Raw genomic sequence first — 13,059 nt, 5'->3', positions numbered from 1 at the left:
CAGCCTATCCTTGTGCTTGGAATTACCTCAACCAAGGTGCAAGACCTTCACTTGGCTTTGCTGAAGATCCTGAGGTTTGCACAGCTCTACCTCTCAGCTGTCAGGGGCACAACTTTGTATTAGAGGCAACCATACAACCTTCAGATGATGCACCCACGTCCCCAAGACACACACACATAACTATTTCTAATAAATTTGGTAGTGTTTTCCCCTGGGACTGGCAGAAAACAGCCCATAAATGACTTGCAAAAAAGATGAAAGCAAATCATAATTCAACCATTTTCATATAGAACATATTGCTTTACACAGGAATGGTTGTTTTATGGCTGTCTGAAACTAATTATCTCATTCCATTCTCGATGACTTATTTATTAATGGTGCTGATTTTACTTATACACAGCTTGGAGTACACAAAACAGTTTTATATATAAAATTGATAAATATGTTTAATTTATTGATTTGCAAATGACAAATTTATTTGGGCTAAAAATGTTATTGGTTCATAAGAATGAAATATTGATTTTTTGTGTAATATAAGTTTCAGATGGGCACTTAAGTAGAGGCAGCAGAACTGCTTATACCTTTGATGGAAGTCTAACAAGCTTTTCAATCTTATCTTTATTTTGAGGGTTTCATAGCTAGGTCATAAAAAATTAGTTTGGGCTGCATCTTCCTTTAAGACAGCTGTGTATCTAGTGCTTGACATCTCAGCCAAGAGTGCTTTTAAACACATTCACAAAACAGATTGGTCTCTGTTAAGCTGTACATGTTTAAAGTAAATGCCCATCAATGTAACTGTAGATTTATTTCTGTCTATAATTTCTGTAATTGGAAGTTTTGCATCTTCTGTGTTTTCTGTTAAAGAAAATAATGTGTTCATTGAAGAATAATAAAAATTATGTTAACATAACCACATGCTCTATAGACAAGCAACATGTGGACTTACAGCTCATCCTGGTGGTCCTGAATGAGAGTTTTTCATAACCTGAAATATTAATGAGTTAATTCCCCTTAGCCCTGGGGCAGAGAAATATTCAAGCACATCACAACAGTATGCCCCAAACTCAGCATGGCAGCAGTGCAGTTCACTGACTTGCAGATTCCTGTTATTCCCACACATTGTGCCTGCTGTCTAGAAAGATAAAGGTAATTAGCTGCACTCATGGTGATTCTTTACATTTCTGTATAAAATACATATGAAGATACTTAGTTTGCATAATAAGATAATACGCTTCCCACCAGAGTGTAGGAAGGATTTTGCTGGCATTATAGTTAGCTTTATCAGGAATAGTAAGGTGTGGACATCTTCATTTATTCACATATTATATCCCAGTCAAAGCAAGGTGGGTGATTTGTTTTTGTTTTTGTTTTTGTTTTTGTTTTTGTTTTTGTTTTTGTTTTTTCCCCTGCTTATACCAAGTTTTGCTCAGCAACAAACAGATGGGATCTGATCTCAACTGGAAGCCTATTTGAGTTAACAGTAATGTCATAGATATTAATTTGCAGGGGATTTCCTTCAGACATACAAACTCTTTATATGTCTAATTATGAATTTTGTTTTTATTATGAAATAACTAGAAGGAAAACCACAATTGAATGGAATTAGATACACTGTGTCAATTATGTCTCCGTGGATTTGTGTTGGTTTCAAGACTTTATAGAATGCCCAAGTCATGACATGTCACTGCAAGGTAGATTAGTTTGGTCCCAGGGATTGGCCAAGGTATTTCCAGCTATGCAGATAGGCTGGACAGAATATAACCTCTGTCACATCTCACCTCAAAAGATAGAGTTTCATCTACTACAGACATGCAGACACTTGGTTTTTACCTTCCTTCAGTCTTTGTGCTCACCTGGAGATGGGACACATATGAAACTATACACTGAGGGGTATAAGTAGCCTTGCAAATAGTACAGCAGTTCTGGGAGCCCTGAAGCTGAGTACCTGCACAACCAAAAGCCTTGTGTCAGAAAACAAATTAAATGAAAGTTAGATGGAAAAGGATGCAACAAACAAACTGGAAAAATTCAGGGTAATAGGGAAAACATGGGATAAAGTGATACTTATTATAACTATTTGAAGATTTAAAGAATGATTGAAGAGTGAATAAATGACACATTTGTATGCTATATAATTATTTGGGGAACCTGACAGATGAGTTGTATGTCTAATTATAAATAAACTGATCAGTGCATAAAAATACTCAGGAGGATACTTATTTATTAAAAGTCCTTGGAAAAAACACATAGATAGAATAATTTTTGTAAGGAATATTTATTTTCAGTTCCATTTAAACAACCCACTTTTGTAACACATACTAAAATCTTTAGGAAACATTCTATGAAATTTCAGGATTATAACCACAGTAATGAATTAAACGTATTTCAGTTCTGGAAATTAAAATACAGAATATGTTTGCATCATTCTGCATTTTATTAGGTTGCTGCCTTTTGGTATGCTTTACATTAAAAATACATGACTGACACTCTTTATACCAGTAAGCCTTTTTATTGAAAAAAAATATTATTGCATTAAACTACATTCCCAGGGATTCCTTGAATAAGCTAAAACAAAAGTCTCATTGCATGTACAATAGTGCAATTCACTTAGCTACTGTATAATATAAAACACTTTATACAGAGAATACAAAACAAAATTACTAGTTTACATATTATACTAGCCAGAGTATTATCCAGTTTTAAATATAAACTTGACACTTTTAAAATCAATCTGATCAAATGGCATTTTTATGCAAAGCTGCACAACAAATATACATGTTGAATGCATTCCAGAAATGCATCAGATAAAAAAAATCCCAAAACAACAACAAAAAAGTTTATCATGGTGTGACTTAGGAAACTTTTTAAATTGGAATTTTAAGGTGTGGGTGACCTCTTTCCTTAGATTATGTATCAAGAATATACAATCAAGCTAAAATAGATTATTAACTTGGTGTGTATATATCACTGCCATAAGGATACTATAACTCTTTTAAAAATATCTTTAAATAGAATCAAAATTGTAGCATGGCTCCATACATCAGGCTCAATAATGCTTTTAATAATTATAATTAGACATATTTAAAGTACATTACTGATGAAAAAAATATGGCAGCAATTAGAAAAAAAGATATAATTTCAGCTGTGCCAATAGCTTTATTATGTTTCTCCAAGAAAATCCCTTCTGTGCACTAAGAACCATATTGGGCATTGCCTGTGTTTGGTAATCAGTGATTACTGATTTTCTGTTGTGCTCTTTCTGTTCCTAATCTTTCTTTTTCTCCCCATTAATACATCTCAAAATTCTAATTCCCATTGTTCCAAGAATTAAAATTAATCTTCACTGTCAATTTATTTGCCCTACCATGTTGGTATGTACAATGATGCATGGGAATCCTATGATTTCATTTATTCTAGAGTCCCATTGTATGGTGCATACATTAAGGGAAACAAATACTTCTATTTTCTATAAATGATCTATGTAGTAGGATATGGTCAAGTTTGATTTGGTCAGGTTTCTTGCCACAGAAATTTTTATAGTATTAACATTTTTTGGTAGAAGTGGGAACACAAAATATGTGTACACACATTAAAGAGGAGATTAGCCCAACATTCCTTCAGTTCCATATTTTTCTTTTGGTGTTATCTACCTAGGGTACAAATGAACTCTTATGAACAGAATGAGAACAGCTGGGTTTACTTCAAGAGAGATGAAACTGGACCCACAGATTTAAAAGCTTGTGGGGCTGGAAACCTTTTATGCTGGAATTATCCCTGGACTGCAGGTGATGGCCACACAGCTCAGTCAGCCCCTCCTGGGCACAGCTTGACCTGCTACTTTAGATGTCCAAGTCAGAATGTTTCTACAGAGTTATGACTATTGTGTCCAAGTGGTCCACTCAGTGAGTGACCTCCATCCAAGCAAGTCATAATTTTCAGAGGTGTTAAGTCAGAGTAAGTGAAATATGTTTGATTCTCAGAAAATAAAGTATTGGAAGTACAGAAAATATATGTAAATTCAGGTCTTATTTTGGGAAAATTTTCAGCCAAAATTGAAAGAAAGAATTGTTAAATTCTGAAAACATTTAGTTCTACATTCTTCCCAAATAAAATTTTTTACTTCCTTAATTCTGAAGCAATAATTTCAATTAAAGAATTACTCTGCAATTTAAATGAGAAAAATAAATATAATTTGTATTGCTACTTACATACAGATAAGTAACACCAAATGGCATGAATCCATTTTGTTAATGAGACTAAAAAATAATTTGGGAATCAAACCACAATATGCTTGAGGGTGCTGGTGCTACAAACCTTTTTTGACACCAAAATATTTTGCTTCTGCATAGTCTCAATAATTTTTTTTCTGCTTTTTTTTCAATAGCTAAACCATCAAATATTTAAAGCTACTTGGAAATACAAAACTAGCAGTCAAAACTTGTAAAGTAACTCAAAAAGCTTGGCATATTACCAGTTTATGCTGAAGAAGCTCCAGAAAGAGAGAAATTAAATAATTCAATTTTTTTTGTAATGGATCAATGCATTTTGATTAAAACTAAGAAAATTGGTTCTGTTGTATTTTAAAGACACAACTTATTTGCAATCAGCTTCCTCAGGTAGCTGAATATAATGGATTAAAATTCTCCCAAAAGTTTTTCAATGTGTTTTATATTGATTCTGAAAGATTCCTATTTGTGCACTTATTGCAAATGAATTGAAATTATTTCAAATGTTTTTAATCCAAACAAACAGGTACTGTGTGTTGGATGCTTCATGGTCCAATTTTATTGGGGAAGCATGCTTGCAGTGTAACCATAATTATGAACTAATTTCATGCTAAATATCCTGTGTTCAGTTGGAAACATTATAAAAAATGTCAAACTATGGCATTCAAAGAGATGCTGTAGCCTTCATCTATTTCCAGATACACAGTTATTACAAACAATTTCAGCCACACATTACTCTTGAAGGTTGGATACATGCATTCAAACCCTGTTGATTTGTAATTTCAATTTACTTGTTGAGAGTTTGGGAAGCCATGCGAGAATCTTGACATATTTGTTTAGATTCAACAAACTTTTATATGCTGAGTACTTGAACAAGTTTTTCTCCGAGTCTTAACCTGTAGAGCCAGTTTTTGATCAGAATTTTACTTCTGCATCTTTATGAATATATGCATGATTTTATGGGACCAGCCAATTGTTTCTGTTGTTTGTGAAAGGGATGAAAAATATTGACACATTCTTTGGAAAAGACTCTTCCGCACATCAGAGCTCTGTTTGGTGGGAACCTTTGGCCAAGTACCTCTGAGGTTCAAAGCCAGCACTGGCTGCTTGGCAATTCTGGGCTGGTGTGGCTCACCCTGACATGCCCTGTGACACAGTCATGCCCAGGCAGTGCCAAAAATTTGGCTTCTCAGTGAGCCTTCTTGGATGCTTGGCTCAGAGAGAAGAGGCAGCCTGCTTGTGCCAGCACAGAGCTCCCTCTGCTAAGGGAATGCTTTGTTATGTACCCATCACCTGACTGCAGCTCCTTCACACTGTCCAAGCAACGTATGCAGGGATGAAATCACTAAAGTATCTTCAAGGTGGTCCTCACCTTCTCGTGCTCACTCATCACCCCTCCCTCTGAGCCTCCCCAGTTTACTTTGGGAGACAGGAGACAGCCCCAGGGTCTGCTGGTCCCAGATACCTTATTTTTAACTCAGTCCAAAATACCTTAACCAAACCAGACACTGTTTCATATAAAAACTCAGAAAATCAAATCTTTGAGGTGTGTCAAGATTACTCAGCCTCAAATTGTGCTACTTTAGATCCCTCATCAGTGTTGATATTGATCCCATTTTGTCTGGGTGCTGTGGTCCCTTTCCTACTGACTTCCCTTTCCTATAGACTTCACTTCAAGCTATTCTTTAAAACATTCTGTAGAATGACACTGGCCACACATCTTTCTTGTGATAGTATCACGAAAGGCTTTAAAGCAGCTTTTCCTCAGTGATACAAGAATAAAATCAACATTCATATGCTGTCAGCCAGATTGTGGACTTTAAAATCTTTGCTGTTGTGCTCTCAGCAAAACAGTAGATTTCCCCTCAGAGGTGATTGAATGCTGAATGCTTTATTTTATTTTAATTTGGGGTTGGAGCCATTATGAAATCATTTGGGCTAGTTTAAGTAGCTAGAAACACTGAAAACTTCTTTTGCTGTAGGTAAATGTTGGGTCTGGATAGAACAAGAATAGTGATGGGGCTCTTGTCCTTGGAATAAGGGATGAACTAAGTGATTTGGGTGTATAGCAGAAGGTGTGGCTGTGTTCAGGTGTGGTGTAAATAAGGCTGGGATATATGCAGCATGAGGCAGTGCGGGGAAGGTCAGTGGGGAAGGGTGGAGGGGAGTGGCAGACACCAAGTGCAGTGGGTGCCCTGTCAGCAAAGCAGGGTGGGTGGGAATAAGGGCTGGTGCTAAAGGGGAAAGTGATATGGGGGCAAAATGTGCCTGAGAGAGGGGGTGGAGGGGTGCCAGGGAGAGATGGCTGCCGTGGGGGTGCACAGATGCCGAGACAGCAAAGCGCTGCAGCAGCGTGTGGTGGATGGTGGTGACAGTAGCCTGCTGCTGGACAGGGAGGGCAGGAACTGCTGGTGTTGCAGAGAAGGCAGCTGGTCCTGGGGCAGGCAAAACTTTCAGATGTTTTGCCAGAAGTTGTTTCTGCATGTGCTGCCGGGCTTGCAGCTGCAGCAACCTGTATTTGTCTACTTCTTCTGGTGTAAATGTGACAGGCTGCTGTGTTAAAGGAGGGGAGACGGATTTACTGTACACTTCTAGGTCATTTAGTGTATCACCATACTTCTGCATAGCATTGTCACAAAAAGAGTCTGAACTGCCTTCTGCCCGGTTCAAGTCCATGTTTACATCATGTAGTTCTTCTTTGGTCTCTGTTGAATTAGCAACAGAATATCTATTAGAGGGAAAAGCACCAGGGAAATCATTTGGTACTGGATCACAGCTTTGTATAAAGGGCTGCACTTCACTAAAGAAGAGACTGGTTTGTTCCTTTATTGCTGTGTTCCTTTTTATGCTTGGGCTCTGATAGCCTGTTTCAATTTGAATTATGTCTTTAAGAACACAATGATCATAATCAGTTCCAGGTGAAAGAGTAACATTTGTTATCTCTGATGCTTCAGTGTTGTTTTTCTTCACACTGTTTTCCAGCGAACTGATTTCATTATGTCTTATGTCATTTTTACCTTTGCTTAGCACTTTCTCTGGCAAAGGTAACATTGCAATGTCATCTACTGATGAAAACTGAAGAGCAAAGTGACTTTGTGAGTGATCCTTTAATTCTATCCCACTACTGACTGAAAATCTCTCTGGATCATGCGTTTGTTCCTGGGTTTTCTTAGATTGCACTCTTTCTAAAAGTAACTTGGCTGTCATTGACTTTCTTTTTCCACATATGTCTTTTGCCAGGTTTTTGGAAGAGCAGGTGGCAAAGTTTTTAGATTGACTATTCACTTTCAGAGAGCTGGAATGTGCAGTTTCAGCTTTTCCTGGTTCGGTGTTAGAACCTCTCTCAGAATCCTCTTTTGTTTTGTTGTCACAGTTGTCAGTCTCTTTTGAGACAGATCCTGAACTGCTGCATCTTGATATTCTGCTGCTAGATGATCTTTCACTGCTTCTTGAATCACTAGTGGAACCACTTTTGGATTTGTGGCAGCTCCTACTCCTACTAAGCACTTTGCCAAAATGCTGATGTCTACATCTGCTGTGTTTAGACCTGTCTCTGATTTGTAAAAGTTTATGTCTTGAACATCTCCGATATTTAATTGTGCCACTCTGAATACAGTTTCTAGCTCTGTGACTTCTACTAGGACAAAGATAATCCTCGTCTGTATCATCTGAAGTGAAAATACACTTGTGCTTTCTGTGTTTGTGCCTTTTATCTATCTTGTTTTTTCTTTTACAACAACAAAGCAAATTATTTCTTCTGTGATTATTTGATGTGGGACTCATGTAGCTACTCGTACTGCTAACTGAAGAGTCAGAATAGCTGGAATGTCTGCCAGACGAGGACTTTTGAGGAGATGGGAATCTCCAGCATCTTGTATAGCTTCCACATCCTTCAGTATCTGAATACTTGCTGTTTGAACTGGATTTACAACTAAAGAAACTTCCACTAGAGTCTTTTCCACTGTCACTTATGTCACTGTTGCAGCTGACCACATCTTGAAGGGATCTGGAGTCATTTTGGTTCTCATATTTTTCTTCCGAATCAATTAAATGACATTTTTCAGAGTTAGAGTTTTTAATCCTAGACATAAAAGCAGAAAAGGAAATGCTTTCATTTCTAATGTTCTGAGTTTTTCTTTCACAGCCATGGAAATGATGCTTTAAAGGTCTCCTCAGTGATGTTGTATAAAGACTTTTTTCTGTCACATAATTTTTTTGTGAGACATCAAGGTAAGCAGGCACTTTGGGTATATTTTCATTCAAATAATCTGCAATGCATTTTTGACCTCTTTCATTCATTTCTTTCCCTATGTCTGACTCAGCTTTTTGCTTGGCCTTTCTTGGATTTAGGGAACCTTTCATCTTCTTTGGTTTCAACAACTGATTATCTTGTTCATTTGACATTTGCTTGTGTTTTATTAAACCTGAGGGTTCATATTCATCTGCAGTCTTATTTTTAGAGAGCTCTTTACAGCTTGCTTTGTTTGTTTCATGCTGTTTACCCTCCCTGTGATTTAAAGAGAGTCTGAAGTCAAAATACAATGGATTACAGCCATATGAAATACAGGGCTCAGTTTTTGTAAACAAAAGTAATTCTGTGGGCCACTGCAGAGCAGTGGTGCCATCTTTGCTCACCACATGAAGGAAGGGCAATGCCTGGGGCTTAACTTCTTTAACCAAGGTCTCCTTTTCAAGTGTTTCCATATTTCCATCTGTGATTTCTGTAATCTCCAAAGATCTTTCTCTTTTTATCACTCCAGGACTGTCATTAATGTTCCTTGAACAGGTCAGCTCAGGTTCTGGCTGTCGAGGGAGCCCAGATAACTGGGCATGCAGGTGGGCATTACTGTGCTTGTAGGTGTTCAGCTGTGTACAAAAATTGCTAGCTTGGCATGAAGATGAGATGGGAGTTTCTAAGAATTGCTCAGATTCATTCAGTTTGCTCTCTTGCTCTGTTTCTCTCAGTGAAGCAGAAAAATTCAAATTTGGAAGTGGTATTTTGACTTTAGAAAATGATGGATTAGCTCTAAATTTTTCTTCTGATTCCCTATCACTACTTTTATCATTTTCCTTTAGCATTTTAGGTTTTACACCTACATGACTTGATGCACTATTATCCAAATCCATTTGGTCTTGTGCAATAGGTGACTCTTTATCCAAACTTGCTTTCAGTTGTTCCTCCAAAAGTGTGAGAGAATGACAGTCCTCAATGGTTTGCTTTCTTTTATGGTTGGGGGACTCACTATAATCATTTCCTTCTTCACAGTTCTCACTGAAGACTGATGCTGAGGACTCAAGCTTCAAAGGGACCTTTTTAGAGAATGAAAAAGACACTCCTGCCCTTTGAGAGGTATTGCTGCTGTAGGGGAACTTTTGTGAGACGTGGTTTCCAAGTGCATGGTGTCTTTCAGTTGCAGGGTGGTGCCTGCTTATTATAAGTTGCTGTTTCTCTAGCATGCTTTTGGAGAAGCCTTGTCCTTCACTTGTAGTGGTTCTTTGAGAACTTGCTGCAAACTTGCTGCCCTTGTACAGGAAAATGCCATCTGGAGATTGCTGCTTTTCCAAGACTAATCGGGGGGCTTTAAGCAATGGTCCACTCCCAGTGATGCTTTAGGGTAAAAAATAAAGGAAAAAAGAAAGCTGCATTGAGTAACCAAGTTATGACAGAACTTGCATTTTACAGTGTCTGTCTGGTGAAGGAGGGTGTTACTCAATTTTTTACAAGGTAAAGCTAAGTTTCAACAAATGTGCAGTTTATCATCAGTTTGGAATTTTGTATGGGTAAGACAGTCTCTACATATAGGCAATTAAATGTTTTAATGTCAGCACATGAATTTTCTTTTTCAGTTACGCCCATGTACAAGCAGAACAAATATTGGTTTTACTCCAAATTTATATTTAGGTTAACCTAATCTGTGGTAAGTCTTGCTTTTCTGAAAGGCCTCTGCAGAGGAAATTGTGCTATGTTCAAAAAGAGATGCTTCCACTTGGAGCATCTGCAAAATCAAACTCTAGAAGAGAAAGAAAAATATTCTGCTTGCTATGGGAAAAATGTGTTTCACTTTTTAAAGAGTAGATTCTTATTTTATTCCACAATAAATGACTATGCAAAATATTCAGAGAAATTAATACTAAAACTGTCAGCAAACATTGGGGGTGAAGAAAATCACAGCTTCCCTGGTCTCTCAAATCAACCATGATTTGAATTACTTTGTTACATTTACTGTGTCTTACTTCCATTAATTACATTATTCCTATCTTCAAAATATCTCAGATTTTAAATATTATTTCGTTTTCTTGTAATTAAAGAAAAAAGTTACCTATTCTAGGGCCTTAGCAAAAAAGGCAAACCACTGATTTCTTGAAACAGATAATTAACTGATACTGAAATGACTGTAGCTATTTTCCATTAAAGATGTGATATATATCTGGCCACCATAAACTGTTTTTCTAAGACATATTTTAAACACACATTTCATTAGACTAATTATCTACATTTGTTATCAGTGTGGTACCACAGTACACTAAGAAAAAAAAAAATAGAACCAGATTAAATTAAAAGTTTGATAAAAAAATATAAACCATTTAAATTAAATGTAAATAAATTAAAACTGTTAGATCTGCATATAGGCTATCTATTATTGGCAGTCATGCTTTATAAATGCTATAAAAATACATTGATCTTCAACAAAGGGAAAGACATAAAGACTCCCTGGAGTAGGGTCAACCCATAATGTGAGAATATGTGTGCGTTTCAGAGAATATATTTGCCTTTGCCAGAAATTCAGCATCAGGAGATACAAATTGACCCCTATTTGTACATGAAGAACAATTTTCTCTTGGAGAAGGCATAAAGAAACATAAAGAAATCCTTTTCAAAGTCTTCTTGGAATAGCAAAATAAATTTTTTCTGTGCCCAAGATTAACAATAATTTTGTTGTCAAATTGAATTAGCTCGTTTTAAGGAACTGTGTTGGAACCTGAGACAGTACTCAGGGATGGTAACAATTGTATGTGTGTGGACTTCTGCTCACAAAGGCTGACATTCTGTCTTTCCTGAGCAATTGGGAGTGCTGCCCCTCTGCCAAAATCCTGGCATTCAGCCTCCCCTGAGCCTATTAGTGATCACAGGGAGGAATAGCAAGCTCTTCCCTTTCACACTCTATGCAAAATATTATGGACTCCTGGCTCTTTCTAAAAGCAAACCTGCTCTTTCCCTCCCAGATTCGTTCTGCCTTTCCTGTTATCACTGGTATTATTGCTCTATCTGAGGGTACATCTTCAAGTATGTGGGCATAAAGGAAGCTTCCCACAGGCAGTTACATTTGTTTCAGCAGATTTGTATGAAAATGGAGTTGTAATCATAAAAGGGATATATTAGCACTAAACAGTTATATTTCAGCAGATTGCTCAAAAGCAATTACATAGGCCAAAATGAGTTTGTAATAAACTCTGAATGCTTTTATTTCCAGGGTACAGTAGTCTTCAGATGAATTTAAAACAATGTCAGTTTATTTATCTGATTAACTCATTGTGGTCATAGATTAATATAAACAATTGGTCTGATGGCAATCTATTCTACTGAAGCATTTAGTGTCATTAAACAAAGGAGATTTCTCAAATGTAAAGGTTTACTACTGTGATCTATGTCCTCTATCTTGATATTAATCAATAGAGCTAACAGTATTAGACAAACTTAATTCAGTTAATTACTTGTTTTTCATTCAAATTATCCTACAGAGAAACTGGAGAATAATCCCAGTACCTTAAAAGCAGTAAAAATTATTCACAAAGGGTTTATCCTCTCCCATTAACTTACAATCAAATGTTAAGACAGTCACACTAATCTCTTCAGATCAGTTTGGATAAGGTAGAATGGTGATATTATAAAAGCATCTTCAAAGCACTCCATTTAGAAGGCATGAGAATATCTACATGAGAGAACATGACAAACTTTCAAACAGCATGTAATTAAGGCAGAGGTTTTCAATGTATGGTTTGCAGAACAGGATCATTTGGAGTTGAAGACAGCTGAAAACAGGTTACAGTACACACAATCTCTGTATATTACTTGTGTAGGAGTAAAATTATTATAATTTCTTCTGGAAGGGAGGAAAGAGGGCATTAAAACCCCATATGATTTTTAAAAACTTGCCATTCTGACTGCTTCCGTAACTCTGCAAGCTGGTGGAGTCGCTTGAGTGCTTTTTCCTGTTTCTTCTCATCTTTCCATGACTTCGAAGCCACATTTCGAGCAAATTCCCTTTGTTTTAAATCTTTCAATCTCTGCATGAAAAGAATATAAACAGAAGGGATTAGAGATGTACACACCAGATACAGTTCTTCTTACTCAATTTATTCACTTTTCATGAAGTTGGTATGTAAATGGAGAATAAAAGTATACCTAAAATACTATAATAGTGAGAAGAGGTTGAAATGCTATTTTTGCTTAACAAAACAGCATAATTTGCTCTCTGCTATTTATCTGATAATGCCTATGTATGAATGACAGCTTTTTTAGTTTTTGGTGAATACAAAAATGTTCTGTTGTGTACAAATACAGATACAAAACTAGAATCCATTTAATGAGGTCAACATGTTCCTATTTAATTCATCCTGATGAAATGTAATCTGCAGGCATATTCTGGAATAACTCTGAGCTCCAATGTGTAATATATTTTATAGTTCTCTACTTGGACATATATACACAGATGTGTGGGGGCTTATCTGTTGGTTTTGTACCTTTTTAAGGCTGTATTGTGTTCTCCAAGGAGAGAACCACTGTCTGAAATATTTGATCAAGAAAATCTTTTATAGTTATTTTCACAATTTT

At 36.5% G+C, this 13,059-nt stretch overlaps 1 protein-coding gene across 2 annotated transcripts in view; it reads right to left on the bottom strand.

Moving 5' to 3' along the window:
• Positions 1 to 2,204: 2,204 nt before the first annotated feature.
• Positions 2,205 to 13,059, bottom strand: part of ZNF804B (zinc finger protein 804B) — a 226,027-nt gene continuing 215,172 nt past the window's right edge. For both annotated transcript variants that reach the window (XM_054639562.2, XM_077174704.1), the window contains exons 3-4: positions 12,382 to 12,512; positions 2,205 to 9,834 (exon numbers count right to left, since the gene is read on the bottom strand). In XM_054639562.2, the coding sequence (XP_054495537.2) occupies positions 6,165 to 9,834; positions 12,382 to 12,512 (3,801 nt within the window). In that variant the 3' untranslated portion in view covers positions 2,205 to 6,164. The remainder of the gene's footprint in view (positions 9,835 to 12,381; positions 12,513 to 13,059) is intronic.

This window comes from Agelaius phoeniceus, chromosome 1 (genome assembly GCF_051311805.1).
Source record: "Agelaius phoeniceus isolate bAgePho1 chromosome 1, bAgePho1.hap1, whole genome shotgun sequence".
Lineage (NCBI taxonomy): Eukaryota > Metazoa > Chordata > Aves > Passeriformes > Icteridae > Agelaius > Agelaius phoeniceus.
This window is presented reverse-complemented; position numbering and strand designations above follow the sequence as displayed.